This window comes from Candoia aspera, chromosome 8 (assembly GCF_035149785.1).
Source record: "Candoia aspera isolate rCanAsp1 chromosome 8, rCanAsp1.hap2, whole genome shotgun sequence".
Taxonomy (NCBI): domain Eukaryota; kingdom Metazoa; phylum Chordata; class Lepidosauria; order Squamata; family Boidae; genus Candoia; species Candoia aspera.
The window spans coordinates 63,944,893-63,963,011 of NC_086160.1; the positions used below are offsets into that span (position 1 = coordinate 63,944,893).

At 39.5% G+C, this 18,119-nt stretch overlaps 1 protein-coding gene across 4 annotated transcripts in view; it reads left to right on the top strand.

Annotated features, from left to right (window-relative positions):
• FAM13A (family with sequence similarity 13 member A) overlaps positions 1-18,119 on the top strand; it is a 139,266-nt gene that overhangs the window by 105,803 nt on the left and 15,344 nt on the right. For all 4 annotated transcript variants that reach the window (XM_063310395.1, XM_063310396.1, XM_063310397.1 and 1 more), the window contains 2 exons: positions 9,270-9,417; positions 17,550-17,763. In XM_063310395.1, coding sequence (XP_063166465.1) covers positions 9,270-9,417; positions 17,550-17,763 — 362 coding nt within the window. The remainder of the gene's footprint in view (positions 1-9,269; positions 9,418-17,549; positions 17,764-18,119) is intronic.

An 18,119-nucleotide genomic window follows, 5' to 3' on the forward strand; every position in this document is an offset into this window, starting at 1 on the left:
TGTGCAGTTATTTGGTTCCTGCTTATAAAACTGTTACCAAAGAGATATCATCTGGCTCCTTGGCTTTGGAAGATGGCAGCCCAAATTCTCTTCCTTTTTTTCTGTCTGAAATCACTAGGAGCTGTCATCTAGAGATTTTGGACAAGGTGTCATCCATATGTTAATGACACTCAGTTCTATCAGTTCATTCTGTCTAATTAAGAAGATCTTGTACCTGAAAGCAGTGGGGGCAAGATGGGTGTCAATAAACTGAGGCTGAATCCTAAAGAGGTGCTGCATTGATAAAGTCTTAAACAACTGAGGCCTTTTAATATTTAAAATAGTGCCTCCTGCAATATTCGCTGTCCCACATACTGAGATTGGCCAGGGAGGTGACACTTACAGTCCTGCCTGTGCAAATGCCACATCAACATACCTAAATGAAAAGAAAATATTTCTTCTTTTTGCACATATCTTGTTTAGTGGCTTGATCTGTCCAAAACTTCATGTTGTATTTAGTGTGCAGGGACCCAGCAGTCATTGGATGGAACTGGTCTGTTCTGGAGGAGCTTCATGCAAGGACTTGGTCAAGTGCAAATAATCGAGTGCTAACTAACAGATTGGCTGCACAGCCTTCTATCAGACTTCTGAGTCTTTTCTGTATCTTTTTACATTTATATAATGAGAGAATATGCTTGGAGTTTCTAGACAGTCTTCCATCCTGACCAGATACAGACTGATCAGATGCCTGTGTCATGTGATTTCAAGCCAGACTCTAAATAGGACAGCAAACATGCTAGCTTTGTTTGCTGAGAAAGTCCTGAAGAAGCTGTTCAGTGTGACTGTACTCTACCCCCTTATTTTCTGGAGGACTAGATCATTTCTCGGCAGTAGAGATTCTTAGCTTTACTGTAAGCTTCCCCCTCTGTTCCCTGTTCTCACAAGCACAGAGAAGGGTGATACCACAAATAAGTATGTCGTCATGCTTGGATATCGGTGGCATCAGAAGCAAAAAAATAAAAATAAATTAGTGCAGTGTGCCATCCATATATGTTTGGGATGTAGCTGCCTTCGGGTCTAAGCAGCCATTCTTCAGAAAGCTTTGTGGATTATTCATTGCGCTGCAAGACACATGACTGAGCGAACAGCCCTCCGTAGCCAACCCTGGTGGATAAAGCACAGGGATCCCTTTTGTTAAACAAGAACAAGAACAACAAAATCCCTGCTAAGGAACATCAGAGACAAAATGCACCAACATTTACTAGAGAATAAAATCCTAATGTGGTGTTATATGTAAACCTTCTGAGGCAGGTCCCAGTTGGACTTAATTCTGCACTAGCGCTAATAAGGTTGATGAGTGTACACTGTAGTTTTGGGGTGCTGCCTTAGGAATATTTTATTTTATTTTCTATCCCACCTTTATTATTTTTATAAATAACTCAAGGTGGTAAACATACCTAATACTCCTTCCTCTTAGTTTCCCCACAACAACCACCCTGTGAGGTGAGCTGGGCTGAAAGAAAGTGACTGGCCCAAGGTCACCCAGCCGGCTTTCATGTCTAAGGTGGGACTAGAACTCTCAGTCTCCTGGTTTCTAGCCCAGCACCTTAACCACTAGGCCAAACTGGCTCTGATTCTGTTTACCAAAGAAAATGTTCTGAATGTACACCCTCAGTTGCTCTACCCAAATTTTTATTAATGGCAGGTGCCGGTGGGTGTGGGTGTGGCTAGACAACTCTTGACCTGATTTTATTGCCTGGCTTTGAAAGATCATTGGTAGTTTTAAATTACAGCATGGCTAACACAAGTGGAGATTAAAAGCTTGGTACAGTGTGTCTTATAGGAGAAAAGGATAAGGAAGTTCATTTATACCCTATGACAAATCATGTTCTTCAAATGTTCCTTTAGCTGTCATGTTCTTCCTTGGCAGAAGAATTGAGCTGGAGGGAACAGGACATCTTGTAGTGGACCATGGAATTTTGCTTTGAATTGGTATATTTGCTTTTAACTGATTTGGCTTAAAGGTATGATAGTCAAGAAGGATGTCTGAATTTTTTTAAAAAGTTGCAATGTATTTGTCTCTCTCTTATCCTTTATTTTGTAGGGCAGTGAATGCTATATACGCATATGTTGAGGGGGGGAAAGGAAATAAAAAGTTGTGCAATTGATTGGGTTTATAACAGTTAAAAGACCAAGTATTTCAGCTTGAGAGAAAACATGTTTCTCCTGTTAAGCAAAATAGCAATAATGTTACTTATTTATTTAGCGCCTTTACCAAGGCACAGTATAGAATAACAATAACAGCACAATAAATTGCAGATCAATCCAATAAAATTAACTCAGAATCCCATAAACAAAAATTAACACTAAAACATTCGACATGAAAGCAGTACACTTAAAACAGTGTCCTGGGATAGCACTGACTGCATATACATCCCTAATAATTTAAAGCAGGTATTACCCTGGAACCATTAGTCCAGAGTGGAGCGCCCTGACTCTACATTAACCTTCTCCATGCTAATCAAATATAAAGGTCTCTAAACCCCCTTTAAACAGCATGGCTTCCACAGAATCAAAGGCAAGGAGGGAGTCACAAGACCAGATCCCTAAAAGCCTGGTATCAGGAGGCAGTGACTCTGGAGTAAGGAACTCAAAATGTCCTGCAAAAAGGAACGTAAAGAATTAGCAGAAATGTAGGTGGAGATAAGGGCAGACAGATAATGGGGAGTTTGTGACTTGAAGGGGTCTAAGCACAAGCATGAATAGTTTAAATTGGGTTCTGGCTCAAATAGAGAGCCAGTGTGGAGCCCTGTATTGAAACTTGAGAGTAATGTGGGAGGTCCATATAGTCTAAACAGCACTATCTCTCACTAAGATCAGGAGATGGAGAGAGGAATCAGGAACATCTGCCAGGAGACTATTATGATATTCTAGGCATGAAACAATCAAAGTTGACACCAATGTCAATGCAGTCTCCTCTGTCAGATACCCCTGGATGCTACAGATACTCATCAAATGCAAATAGAGTCAGTAAATGGACCAAAGTCAACTGGTCATCAGTCAAGACCCCAAGCTTGCAAGCAATCCAGAAGCCCCAATGGCAAATGGGAGGATTCTTAGTAGAGGATGAGAAGGACAATTGGCTTGAAACACAGCAATCTCAGTCTTGTTCATATTCAGCTTAAGGTAGTGGAAGGACACCTAAGAAGAAGTGCTAGTAAGACATTCCATCACCACTGACCATACACTATCAACAAGGGCAGAAAAGACTGATAAACATGCATATCATTAATAAGAGAATAATCAGGGCACTTAGGGAAGGATATAAAGGGGACAGCAAAATAGGACCCAAGTAATTTTGAGGGACACATTTCCAGGAAATCCATTCAATCCTGCAAAAGTACAAGAAGGTCAGAAAAATTCAAACCACTCATGTTCATTACTAATGATGCCTGAAAACTGTAACCTGGATAGTCTGGTGGTCAAGTGGGTCAAGTGCTGTAGTCAAATCCAAAAGGACTATCACTGAAACAAAATACAGGGACTGGGCCACCTCATTCAAAAGTTAAGAAAGTGCTGTCTCAGTTGAATCACCTGCTCCAAATCCTGACTGATACAGATCAATAAAACTGTTAAAAGACAAATGCAAATTCAGTTGTGAGAAGGCAACTCTCTCAAGGACTTTAGACAAAAAAGGAAGATGAGACAGGCTGGTAATTTGAACACCAAGAGGATTCCAAGAAGGGTTGCTTCAGCAAGGAATGAGGAACACTGTGATTAAAAGAGTCTGGAAAACTGCCAGTAAGTAACAGCTCATTGGGCTGGCAGTACAGGACAAGAAAAGGGGTAGAAGAGTAGAATCAGGGAATCAGCAGAATTATCATATGAGAGTTGTCCACAATATTTTAAATGTCATTCTCCAAGACAGGGATAAATTCAAAAGCAGGAGGAATGGAAGAAGATAGAAGGAATGATGGAGAAGGGCTAATAGGAAAAAAATAATTAACCATATTCATCACTTAATTAGAGAAAAATATTTTCTTCATATGACTTTAAATGTTTGGTTTTTTTAATAGTTATTTTAATAAAGATTACAATTACAACAATACAAAGTAATACGAACTAAAGAAAAGAAAAAATAGAAGGTGCAGAAAAGAAAAAAGAGAAAGAAATAGAAAAAAATAAGAATATAGTAAAGAAAAGAAATATATAAAGTAGTGACTTCCCCTTCATCACAATTATAAACAATTTTAGAAACTTACCACCTTCTCTTAAAATACAACAAATGATCTCTTCTTCCCGTATCCTATCTCTTACCTATAAACAAATCCATAAAGCCTCATCATTTCAGTCCTGAGGTCAGCAAAAGTCCATTAAGGTTACCAGAGATAACATATCTATTTTTCGCAGTGTAACATCTTTTTCCATGTCATTCTTAATAGCCTGTCATTTTTAAATCCACTTTCAAATCAGTCTCAATCTTGTCAGATAGAACTTGTTCCTCTCCCATAACATCTTTTAAACACAGTCTATCTATAGAGCAGGCACTCTTAAAATTAACTTCTGGATCCTTAGTTCAAAAATATCCTTCAATATGTCCAATGTTAAAACATTTTGCTTCATTCTGTAATTGTGAGTTGAGTTTGAGTGTTCTCCTCCTTTAATTATAATCTCTAGTTCCTGCTAGTGGCCAATTTTTGAAATCTTATTAAGTTTTTTTTTAAGAATTCAAAACCAAAGCATTTTCCCACGAGAAGGATTCTTTATAATTAATTCCAAAATCTTATTTCAAATTTATCTGGACCTTTAGTCCATTTGTAACTTCCTAAAATCAAAGTTTTAATCACCCTTTTGCTGTTTATTCCCCCCCCCCCGCCCAATTTTAAGTCCTTAAACTTGTATTTAAAATTTCTTCTAAGGATTGAAGGAAACTCACCCAGTGCTGTGAAAACTTGTCGATCCAAAGGTTCCTAATAGCTGAAAAGCAGTCAACAAGCCATTTCCAAAAGTGTTTAGAAAGGAAGTACGTGAACTTAGTGTCCTTTCAAAAGTGCCAACCACGGTTTGAGCAAGATGGATATTCCCTCATCTCCCAGAGCTCTAAACCCTCCAGAAACCACTGTCTTGCAGTCTCCTCGCAAGGAGCAGCTCCCTGGAGCACTTGTGGGAGATCTCAAGTCCTCTGGTTGCCCGGAGACGAATTATCAAAGAGCTGGTCTACTCACCGGCTTTTCATTCCGCTGTGGTCATCGGCTCTGCTTTTCGCAGAATCATCTTCAGTCTGCCATTTCTTCCCTGGAAGTGTAAATATCTCCATGTTTGTAAAGTGCCTATCCTTGTTTAGTTTTTCAAACATTTAAATTGTTCAGTACATGCCATCACACAATACAATTCCATAGGAGCTGTTTTTCACCACCTCTCACCCATGGTGTTGCTCTAGGGGACAGAAGAAACCTTCATTGAGAATATTTTTATGACTCATTGCAGCCTTCCTGGTGCTGGCATATACTTGCTAGTGCTGGTAGTAGCAACACTGGACCAACGAGAACAGTTGCTCTACAAATAATGGTGGATCTGTTTGTTCCTCTTTGGCAATTGGCAAGTAGACTCTTAGGCTATTCCTCTCTTAGGACTACGAGAGCTGTAGCAAGATGGCTAGTGTATTGCAAGGACCACAGGCCATAATGATATCTTTATCTTCTGGAGTGGACTACTCAAGTTTTGTCCTCACTGAAATAGCAGCCCCAGGTATAGCACTTGCCTTGCGTTAAAGGGGTGAATGGCAACCACTTTACTTGGGCATATCGTTGGTTTACCAAATAGTCCTTGTTTGTTGCCTCTTGAACCATTGAGAACAGAGTCTGCTCTCTGCATAACTCCACCTCTTTATCTCCGTAGTACCATCCTGGATTGTGATTTACCTTAGCATGCAACAAATACTCAGAACAAGATTTACTATACAGGTAGTCTTTGGTTAATGACCACTCGTTTAGCAGTTATAATGGTGCCACCGCCGCCACATTCACGCCACGACCAGTCCAGCTATCCCAGCACCCCCGCAGTCACCCCAAGCCCTGTTGTGCTTGCGCCATGCATCACCACCTGCACACCCTTGCATGCCCTCCCCCACCCAACAGCAGCCACCCCCATCACACTCACACCACACCATCCAACTGAGCAGCCGCCCCCACTCAGCAGCAGCCAGTTATCTGCCTGCTGGACTGCTTACAAGCTGCCTGGGACTTGCAACTTCCTGCCTGCTTCCCTGCTGACTTTGGTTGTTGGAAGCCAGCAGGAAGTTGTGAGGAGGTTCTTGCTCAACGAGCTGTGATCCTTGCTTAACGACGGGAACATGGACTGCCGGGATTGCCGTCGCTACGTGATGCAGTCACATGACATTGTGCTTTACAACCGCATCGCTTAGCAACAGAAATTCTGGTCCCGATTACCATTGTTAATCGATGACTATATGAGCAATATTGTTGAAACATTCTTTGCATAATGAAATACAAATAATAAAAATTCAAAATGTTTCAAGGGGGGAAGTGTGTATGTGTTATAAAGGCTGCAATTCGTTTTTACTAGAAAATAAGCCTCATTCAATGTAGTAGGATTTCCAGATGAATATATATAGGACTAGATACTATAGGCTAGCGTGTACTACTAAGGCTGCCAAGCAGAAAACATTGTGCAGCTGTTCCAGCTTCTCCCACTGAATTAGTTTTTGGAAGACAACATCCTTTTTTAGATTCCCTGTAACATTCTGTGAATGATGGAAGTCAGTTGCACAATAAAAGCATTGCCTTCCCTATTCTGTTCTTATTATCTTCTTTCTATAGGTGGTATCCCACCCATGGTGGTCTTACTGTAATTGTGGTGGGAACCATATAAGATATTATGGCTTGTTTGGTTTTTGCATAGCTCATAATTATATGATGTAATTCACTGTCATCGGAGGCGATGATAACTATCTGAATGGTTGTTAACCGAGATTAGGCTGTTAGTGGCTGTTAGCCTTGATAACTGAACACTCCATCCAGGGTTATGGGCAGCATCCTTTAAACATAAGCTACTAGTGAGCAGTAGGGAGAGTTCATCCTGTTGATGCTTTTGCGCTTCTGTGACGCAGACATTGGAGAAGGTGGGTGCTTGGCTTCATCTAGCAGAGCAGGGATGTTCCTTTGTTCTTAAGGTTTTGCTTACCGTATTGTAAGAATTCGGCCAACTGTGTTTATTGAATGAATCATGGTTAAACCATGACTCGGTGCAATGTGTGCATATCAGAACAAGTGTAGACAGAAGAAGTGCCATGTTGTTTGTGGGGATGTTGACTTTGAACTTGATCTGTTTTGCTTGAGATTGGAGTGTGTTTTCCATAAAGAGAATGGGGCTGTTTGGGATACAGAGTGGAATCTGTTCTCTCATCTCTTTTCTCGGCGCTGGCTTGGCAGAAGGAAGCCTGCAGTACAAATATATTACTATTCCTTAGATTTCTAGAACATCTGTGGTTTCATTGTTTGTATTCAGTATGTCACTTTCCTGGCGGTTGGACTGCTCTGGCAACCTTCTTAACTTGTATAGTTTTTATGGGTTTCAAGTGAAATCTAGATTTTTTTGCAGCTTCATTTGTACCCTATGAGTGGACCAGATTTCATACTTAGGCTGCGTTTCTAAATACATAGACTAGAGACCATAAAGGGGATGAATAAATATATAGGGAATTGTGCTACTCAAAGTTTGTTGCTTTTCATTTGGCTTTTGTACTTCCTGGCAACCATCTGAAAGTAGTGCTGATTATTTGCATTACAATCAATGGAGCAAAGTGTAGTTTATTTCCCACCATCCTTTTAATTCAGCATATTGGCGAATTCCAGAGCGGATTAATTTTAACAGTTCCCACTGCAGATACTGAAAATAGAGCTGCAGGGAGTTACACAGAGTTTCATATGCGCAAATAGACTCTGACGGTTCTAAAGAAATAAATCACGGTTAAAAATCTCATACCTTTGTTAGCTGTTCATGTCTTAACAATAGTGTCTGTTAACCTGCTTTAACTTATCCCCCAGCGTTTCTGCCCTTTCTTAATAGTGTGGAAAAGAAAGAAAGAAGCCTCTAACTCTCTCTTGCCATTTTTCCTTCCCCATCACTTTCTCCCCAAGTTATAGGTAAAGACTTGATGTGTTTGCCTATATCAGGCACATTCCTCTGATAGTCCCTTTGGATTAAATTTCTCTGTCTTTTGCAAATGAAAAAAATGCACTGTTATGCCCAGAACATAAAGTCAGACAGGTTAAGTGTACAAAGCAAATAACAGACGGCAGTGAGTCCACTACATCCAGACACACAGGGCATATCAGATATCTGGTGAGCGGGCACAGAGCAAAATGCTTCTGCTTCTTTCCTCCAGCACAGATTATAGATCACCTCCTCAGCGGCTTTTTGCTTAGGGGTGGGGGTTGGGGGGAGAGAGCGATGAAGATTCGATGGAATGGAACGCATTCCTGGTGTCTGGCTTCTTCTGCAGGCTCCTACCACTTCCAGTTATTAAATGCACAGCCCGTTATGATTTCAGTTTGCGCAACAGCGGCTTGTAATATCCCAGAGCTCCTCCATAAATAGGCTTGCTTTCCCCCCACACCCAGCTAGAAAACAACCACAGGAAGCCAAGGGACGTGCAGCCAACCAGCCCAACTCCACTGGCATTGAAAGATCTATACCACAGCACAGCTTGCTGGAGAGAGTTTGCGTATCTTTCGTTGTTTGCAGCCTACAGCAGAAAACTCAGCTTCCTTTAGGAAGAGGGAAGACAGTGGTATCGTCAGTTTCCTAGAGAGATTTGGCTGTACAGTAGCCTTAGCAACGGCAACCCCTTAGGTGATGCATTTTTGCTTTTTGTGTTGGGCGAACTCAAAATCCACAAGTGTAAGGGGAAATGCAGCCTTTGTTCTCACTCCCTTGTCTTTTTAAGCCGTTCAAGCATAAACTCTACCGATAGCGTACACAGTTGGAGGGAAGCAACTTTGGAGCTGCTTTCTCTGCTTCTTCTGTCAAGAAGGAAGTTGTTGGAGCAAAAGTTTTGTTCTTGTGTTATTAATAAAAGTGACCCATGAGTATCGAAGGGAGGAATTGAGCAAAAAAACTGGTTGTTAAAAGGCTGCCATTTTCGGTTTGCCTGTAGAAAGGAAGACGCCAGTTTGATTTTTGTGATTCTTTACATCTGTGCGTTCCTCCCCATTTATGCTGAATTTTGCTAAGGGTTTTGGTTTTTGCTTTGGGGGGATTTGCTGCAGAGCTCAAATATGAAGATCCAGGAACACCCCGGCATTCCTGAAGTCAAATTACAGAGGAACCAAGAAGTAGAAGGCCAGGAAGACACTTTCATATCAGAAATACCTCGTCTGGACCTGTCGGCCTTGTGCAGTGACAACAGCTGGGAAGGTATGATTGCTTGTTGGGCATGAATGAGACAACTCTTATTTCAGCAGGAGTGCATATTTTACTTCTCTTTCTGTCTTTTCCTTTTGTTTTTGTGATGATCTATGACAATTGTCACCAGCCTGTTACCCTTCAGATGTCTTCAGCAGCAGCTCCTCAATCCACATGTCTGTTGAGTTGCACGTCTGAAAAGCAGTGGACTGGGGAAAGCTAATCTGTAGAAATTAATAATGTGTTTCAGTATAGGAGCTGAGCTTCTGCTGGAAAAGATGCAGTTGGGTATTCTGTTTGGAAAGATAGCACAGCAAAAAAGAAAAATGTTTTTGTCTCTTTATCTGTCCTGTTCAGTTGATTGCTAACATTTGGCTGCTTAAAGGTCTCCAGTCTGGCAAAGCAGCTAAATGATACAACAATAAATTCCTGGGTCCATCTGTAGGAGGAAATACTTGTCCCTGGGTTCAGATAATAAATGTGTATTGTCTGAATGAAGAAAGGTTGCTTAAGTTGGCATTTTTGTATTCCTGCAGAACTGCCTAATTTTTAAAAATTTCTTCCTGTGTAAAATGTGGTTTAGTTAAGAGAGTTCTCCCCACCATCACCATTTTTTAAAGATCTTAAATTCATTGGGTACCCAATGATCTGATTGATTTTCTCAGTGTGCCAAGGCAGAAATGTTTAGCATTAGCCGTTCTAAATTCTGATCATATGTCTGGATATATCCACACATATTTCTATTGCCTATTCTAGGAGGGGAACTAGAATCACTTTCATTTGTTTACATTATCTTTACAAGGAAAGGAACGTAGTATTAGTGTTTTTCGTTCTAGTAAAAGGGCTGTGTTGTTCGCACCCACTAACTTGAAATGGCAAAGAACACTTTAAGTCATGCTACTGAAAACAGAGATTGGAAATGCTGGAAGAGTTTGAAAGATACTTTAGGGCCTAGAGGTTTCTTTTTTCAAGTGTGTAAGGACATTTCATTACTGAGCTTTTTGATTTGGATATTTGGGGCAGAACTGAAAAGTTTGTTCTATAATAACAGTTCCTTGCACTGGGTAGAGAGTTGGACTAGATGATCTATGTGGTCCCTTCCAACTCTTACATTCTGTGACTCTATAAAAATGTTTAATGTATCTGTCTTTCTGGACCAAAGCCTTTTGGAATTGATGCCAAGTTGTGTCCACTTGCTATTTTTGTATCAGTCCAGAATTTTAAAGCAGGCTCAGATATGCTAGCTAATATGCAAACCTGCACCATCAGCTGCTGTGGGTATTCGTGATGGAAGATGCCAGGTGACATAAATTTCTTTTTGCAGTTTAGGTAATATATTAGATGCTCTTCCCTTACATCTAAATATCATTACAGTCCTTCCAGCCATGTTTATTTCCTTATATTTCCTTCATATTCTAATTAGCCATGCTTCAAGAAGGGACATTTGGTTGTTATGTTTTCAAAGATAATCTGAATAAAGTTGCACTCTCTCCCTGTGGTTTCAGCTGTCAGGGCTGAAATCAGAACACCATCTTTTGAAGAACTGGAAGAGACTACAGAATGGACGAGTCCTTTCTTAATCTCTTGAAATCATTGCATTGCTTGATGCAAATTCCTCTTTAGGACATTTTAGAAGTGAGAGCAAGGAACACAGTTTATTTCTGAAGCGTGCTGCTAGTTGCTGAGGACCTTTATGATATAACGTGGAAAGAGGCTCAGTAAACATTGGAGGTGTCCGTTGTAATCTCATCTGGACATTTTGCAATCACAGACCAAGGATTGTCAAATCATGATACACATGCCTTAGTTGTTGGGTAGGTAAAGAGATTCAGAAGTATTTGATTTAGCTTCACATCCTCATCTTCTCTCACAATCTATACAGTAGTGTGGATTGTCCCTGTTCTGAATCATGGATAATTGAACAGAAGGTTGGGATAGCATCACCTAACCAGTATTTCTCAACCTCAGCAACTTTAAGATGTGTGGACTTGCAACTCCCAGAATTCTGGGAGTTGAAGTCCAGACATCTTAAAGTTGCTGAGGTTGAGAAACGCAGGCCTAGACCAGTGATACGGATATTGTACATGTATGTTTGCTCATTTTCTACTAAATTAATATTCTATCTTGGGGACACTCTGAATTCAAAGAAGGAGAAATGGAAAATTAGTAAGTAATATCTATACTGACAGTCCATTTATTGAAATCCTGACAACCCATTTGCTGAAATCCTTGCTTAATGTAGAAAATTGCTTATCTCTTTTTAATTTTTAGATGAAAGTTAGGGAGATCAAATTCCAGCACTGTCCTCATACAAGCAAATGAGAATATTTAGCAGATCACAGTACAGATTCTGAAACTCCTTAGTGGCAATTTCCTGTTCTATTTTGTGCCCAGGCATTCCTTCCTCTAACTTCAGGCCATTATTCTGTGCCCTACATTTTGGAATGATTAAGGGTAAGGCCTTCTTTTTATGACAATTCTTCATCTACTTGAAGAATGCTATCATATCCTTTTTTAGTCTTCCAACAAATATGTAAATATCTTCTCAAGTCCTTCATTCTGAGGAATTATAACATTACAGAAGTTGGAAGTACACATAAATGTTCTTGAAAAAGATACAATCAATACTTAGCCCAAACTACTTTACCTTTTTTCCTCTCTTTTGTATGTTAGCTTTAATTTATGCCAGGTATGGTTTGTTTTGTCCTTGAGGCATTTTGTGACACACATGTCATCTGTGTGTGGTAATATTTAAAATATTCACAAATTAAATATACCGAGAAGAGGACTTGTAATCATGGTATAGTTTTCTTACTGGGCAGGAAATCTTCCAGTCCTATGCATTTGTGTTGTATTACATGCTTTTAATGTCTTCCAACGCTGTCATTATTGACACTTTCTGGAACATTTCGATTGCAAAAGTTAAACACTTTAATAACCACCTACACGGCAGTAGATAAGCATGAATGGCAGATGGCATGAACACATGCAATCTAACTTCTTCAGCAGAGTGTTTTTTGTTCGCTTGTTTTCTTTTGTTTTTACAGTCACGAGGTATGAAATCCCTTCCATTTTTCTCAAGTTACTTGTTCTTATAAATGAACACTAGGTAACAAAACGAAGAGAAGTACTGTATAAGGGTTGGAGAGAGAGTGTGTGTGTCTCTGTGTGTGTGTGTTTTCCCAGTTGTAGTGGTGGTGGTAGTGCTGCTGCTGCTGCTTGCCCATTTCTAATGTGCCTGCCAGAAAGATTTATTAGATTAGTGATCTCAAAAACAGGGCCTTCTCTGTGATGCCTCAATTCTAGCAAAATGTCCTAGTTCACTTTTAAACGAATAGATCCCCATCTTTATTCTATAAGCTGGACTTTTTTACTGTTGTTTTCATTCTAAATGTGTTATATAGCTGCTTTTAGTGAATTACATTTCACGTGTTCCTATTGAAATACTTACTGTGTTTGGCCCCTGAAGAAGGTGCTTCCTCACTACTCAACATAAATATAATAAGGTAAAATTGCTGGAAGCTCCTGGTCATGTTTGAGTGAAAGAAATGCTAATGATGATATCTTTGGTTTACCTCTGCTGGCATATTTTATAAGAGTAAGCAACTAAACATTACCTTGTTGATGAGATTTTTGAAAAACATCCAATCTGTATGGAACAAACAGACAGATATCGCCAGCAAACTCCAAAGCAGAGCTTTGTGGAATCAGTCATCATTAATGATCTCTACCAAGCATCTGGTACTCGGAGATTAGCTGCTTGAACAGGAAGTTTAGGTCATTCATTAATTTGTTTAATCCTTTTTTCAGAGTTATAAACTATTACCCAAATCCTCTACTTTTTAAAGTACTTTTTAAGAAGAAATTAATCCAGACAAAATTCTTCCCTGTTTGTGCTGTGACTCTTTGTCATGGAAGGTGTCCACTATCTTTCCTTCACTCTCAATCTTGTCCATTTCCTTCCTTTCCCCAGAAGCTTTGCCTCTCCCTCATGTGTGGAGAGAGGCAAATGAGGAAACACTGGACCTATGGAATCTTTGAGGCATAATGGTTCTTTGTTTGCGGAATGCCAACTCAAAATCTGGGGGAAAAGAGTTTGCAGCTGAGCATAGAGGGAAGAGCAGATGTTAACTATTATGGCAAACTGTTGAGCATCTCCCAAATTTTAATTAATATCCTAATTTTGATAGCCATCTGATTCAGTTCTATTCCTGATGGGGTATTAAAATGCTACACAAGGTTATTGGCAGTAAGTATTTTAGGGTTGCTTAATTCAGTCATGAAAATTAAAGAATGACATTTTTCTTCAAACCAGATAATTTGAGGTTGTAAGTAGAGATTTGGACTCCTAAGTATTCTTCTGTCATGGTGCAGCCAGCATAACTCCCTGCATTAAAGCAGACCTGGCTGAATCTTTCTCCTTGACACGCTAATTTTTTCATTCAGAAAGTTTTACCCATGGGGCAATATTATCATGTTATATTGGTATGAATCTGGGAAATTTCTACTTATTCCTAGATTTTTCTGAATATGTAGGCCAAAATACCAGCAATCTTACAAGAGAAAGTTGGCAGTCAATGATTTTGGAGTGAGTTTTAGGAAAGTAAGGACTGGCGACTGTCTTGTGCCTGATGAGAGCTAAGCACTTGAATGTGCTTTTCCTACTTCTAAAACACTGGGAATAGTTTTTCAGCAGTTCTTTTCTTTTTTTAACCTATTAGTTGGGAAATTTTCACATTTGCCTTCAGAATTCTTATTTAGAATTGCAGAGCCACAAATCGTAAACCAACTAATCTGGTGGTACTAAGTAGGAGCATGCAAACCAGCTTAGTAAACTATTAACTTGTAGATAATCAGAGTTCTTGTGGATGCAGTGGGAATTAGCACAAGATATGACCACTTCTGTCAATTTGTTCCAAAATGCTGTTCACCCTGGCTTCCCATTCTCATTTTCCTACTCTCTCAACACCCATATAGCTATACTTTAAATTTGGTCAATTAAGCAAAATGGCAAATTTGAGATAATTATTGCTTTGTGATGGTAGTTTGAAATTAAATTCTAGTACCTGTTAAATAAAAATGGGATGAGTTGAACTGAATAGTTAGAGCTTGTAATTTAGAGGAACAAATGAGCAATCTGAAAGGGAAGCATGTTGACGGTGGGTAAATGCTCTTGCCTGATCATTTGAAAGTAACCAAAGCTTGGTTACAGATGCATTAGTAGAATAGGATTTGATGATGTCACAGTGGAAAGAAGAATGGTTAAACAGAGCATGCTGGGAAGGTATGAATGGGCCTCTGCATAGGGAAGTCTCCATCTCTGAGGGTGTAGAAGGACTGATACAGGGCCAAAACTTTAGTGGTCCCAACAATTTGAGGAATCTTTTAGTATTTCTGTAGATTCTTAAAAATTTATAATATAAAAATGTTTTATACTGCATATTGTCAACTATGGGCTCCGTGTCTCTCTAGAGCAGCCTTTCTCAACCTTTTGACCCTGGAGGAACCCTTGAAATATTTTTCAGGCCTTGGGGAACTCCTCCACATTCAGGCTCAAATATAGGCCACAAGTTACAAAATTATTATAGTTATTTCATGTGTTGACCTGTATATATGCATTAACAGGGTTCGTAAATTAAAAATAAAGAATGAAACTTACCTCTTTAATGAGAAGTTGCCCAAATTTGAAATAATTTTTTAAATAAGTTGTGATCTCGCAGTCAACCCCTAGTGACCTCTCGCAGAACCTGAGGGTTCCATAGAACCCTGGTTGAGAAACCCTGATCTAGATCTTCTGTCTACCTTTTTCCAAACCATGATATAGGGCATTCTTTATCTGGAGTTTCTGTGGACTGAACCAAAGACTTAATTCATACAAAGGCCTTTTGCTGCCACAAATTATGCTTATAATTATTTCAAATAATCATCACAATTATAATTACAAATTATGCTCCTGTATCAATTCAGAAACTAAGGGATGATTGTTTTTTATTTTCTTTTAAAAATGCCATTCCCAGTCTTTTTCTTTACGTGGATCATTTCATCACCACAGAGGGTTTTTGAGGAGCACCATATAAGCCAGGAGTCCACATTGCCACATCTGCAGGCACTGTGATGACACACAAGTCCCCTGATGACATCTGTAGAATCCCAAAATGGAAACATTTTGATTTTTTTCAAAAAAATAAATGGCCAACCTTGCACTGCATTACCAAATCTCAAGAGATGTTGATGTTTATATTGGAAATCTAATGAAGTGTTAGGCGAGAAAGCTAAAGCAAAGGAAAAGCAAGTCCTGGAATTTTGGAAGCAGCTTCTGTTTCAGAAGATGCTTTACAAAGGAATAGATTTGGCAGTACTATATTACAAAGTGGTGAGAAAGTGCTGTGGGAGAATCCAAAATACGATTTCCTTCCAGATTCTCTTAAGTCGTAGTATATCCCATGGGAATACTCCGTAAGCGGTTTTTTTTTACTTCTGAAGGGCAGAAATTTCAGCAGCTGTAAAAATGGCTCATGTAAAATGCCTCCCCTCTAACCAAATACAGTTCTCCCAAGTCTTTGCTGTCTAGAAGCTGATGTATTCTGAATTTTGAATATGTAGCAAAAGGGTACATACTGTAGGTTGCAGGGTGAAAGTAAGTATCATAACCACCAAACCCATTTGCAGTCTGTTTGCAGCACTTGAAAATAACCAATTTCTTTGACTTACGATGACTTTGACTTTTGATTTTGTTCAACGTTCTTTAAAACAAACTTTGGTCAAATAATAATTCATTTTTACCTAATAGGATATCATTCCATTTTTCAAACTTTCTCCCCAAAAACATAATTGTTTCTTAATACCAAATCATTTCTAATTCTACCAGGGATCAAGAAATAACAATTAACACCCAATTGTAGATCAATAGGTACCGCTTCGGCGGGAAGGTAACGGTGTTCCGTGTCGTCATGCCGGCCACATGACCCGGAAGTGTCTACGGACAACGCCGGCTCTTCGGCTTAGAAACGGAGATGAGCACCGCCCCCTAGAGTCGGACACGACTGGACTTTACGTCAAGGGAAACCTTTACCTTTACCTTACATTAATGGATAGTAGTGAATAAGGCTATTGGAGTAGTATAATATTTTTGACTTGGAAACTTGCAACTAATGCAAAATTAAGAGCTTAATAGGGAACTAATATTATGATAGCATTTTTGCATTTTTTTGCTTCCAGTGTGTTTCTGAACCAATTCAGAATATTGGGTTTGACCTCTGCAGAGTTTAACCTTCATAACTGATTCAACAGCTGCCATGTGCTTATCTTAAGATCATCAGTAGAATCTCTTCCTTCAGTCTAAATCCAGAGAATAGCTCTGAGAAACAGCTGGCCCTCCAGCTTTGGAACACTGTCATTTAGAAAAGTTGTCATCACATCTTTTAGTGAGAAGCCTTTGTTACTGTTGCTCAATGCTTCAAGCATTTTAGAAGTATGACTGTATTTACCAGAAAGAAAGACTTTATTTTCACCAAGTAATTTATGGCTCAAATGGAAGAGTTGTCTTAGATTTGCTGTTATTATGGAAGTCAATGAATATTTTTCCATATATTGAGGGTAGGTGGGCTTTGCAAATGAGGATTGTCTTCCTTTGGGGTAACTGTGGCACTCCCTGCAAGATAGTTTGAGTGCTTGATGACTTGTTTTACTTAATTTAATTTTTTTATCCCACCTTTATTATTTTTATAAATAACTCAAGGGGGGGGAACATACCTAATACTCCTTACTCCTCCTGTTTTCCCCACAACAACAACCCTGTGAGGTGAGTTGGGCTGAGAGAGAGAGATTAGCCCAAAGTCATCCAGCTGGCTTTCATGCCTAAGGCGGGACTAGAACTCACAGTCTCCTGGTTTCTAGCTTGGAGCTTTAACCACTAGACCAAACTGGCTCATTGTCTTTTGTGCTGTTTTTTTTTTAATTATTATTATGATGTTACATTAGTTTGCATGTTGGGTTTTAATGATTATGATTTCTACAGTGTTACAATTTTGAACTATGTGGAGTAGCTAGAGGATTAGAGTTAGAGTCATTGAGTAGCTACAATCAAACTAAAAACCATCGTAGACCAAGCTCCCAATCGTTGTTCCTCCTGCTTTATTTTCCAGAACCTGTCCCTGCCTTTTCCTCCTGGCAGCGTGATGGCTTAGATTCTGATGAAGCTCGCCTCTCCCCTCAGGCTGGCCGCCTCATTCAGCAGCTTTTGGATGAGGATAGTGACCCAATGCTGTCCCCTCGCTTTTATAGCTATGGGCAAAGTCAGCAGCACTTGGATGACACAGAAGTGCCTCCTTCCCCACCCAATTCTCATTCGTTCATGAGGTAGGTTGGCTGCAGCATTCAGCAAGGTTATTACTTGGGAAGGTCTTTTCCTTCATTACCAAACTGCTCCAGAATTCCAGTCATCCATTTCTTCCAACTGAGCCCTAAACTCATAACCCTTCATGCCCTTCTTTTTACACTTTTCCATCTTCAGCAGATATTCAACATGAGGATGCTGTTAAACATACACAGTCTGCAACTCAGTTGAAGTCATCTGGGTTTTAGAGGAGAGGGTGTTCCTTTTGGTTTTCTTTTAAAGATCTCCCCTGTTTCTTCATAGCCTTCTCTACCCCAGATTCTGTAAGGGAAAGAAGGGTGGATCCACATTTTGGAATGTTTAATTATGTAAATATCCT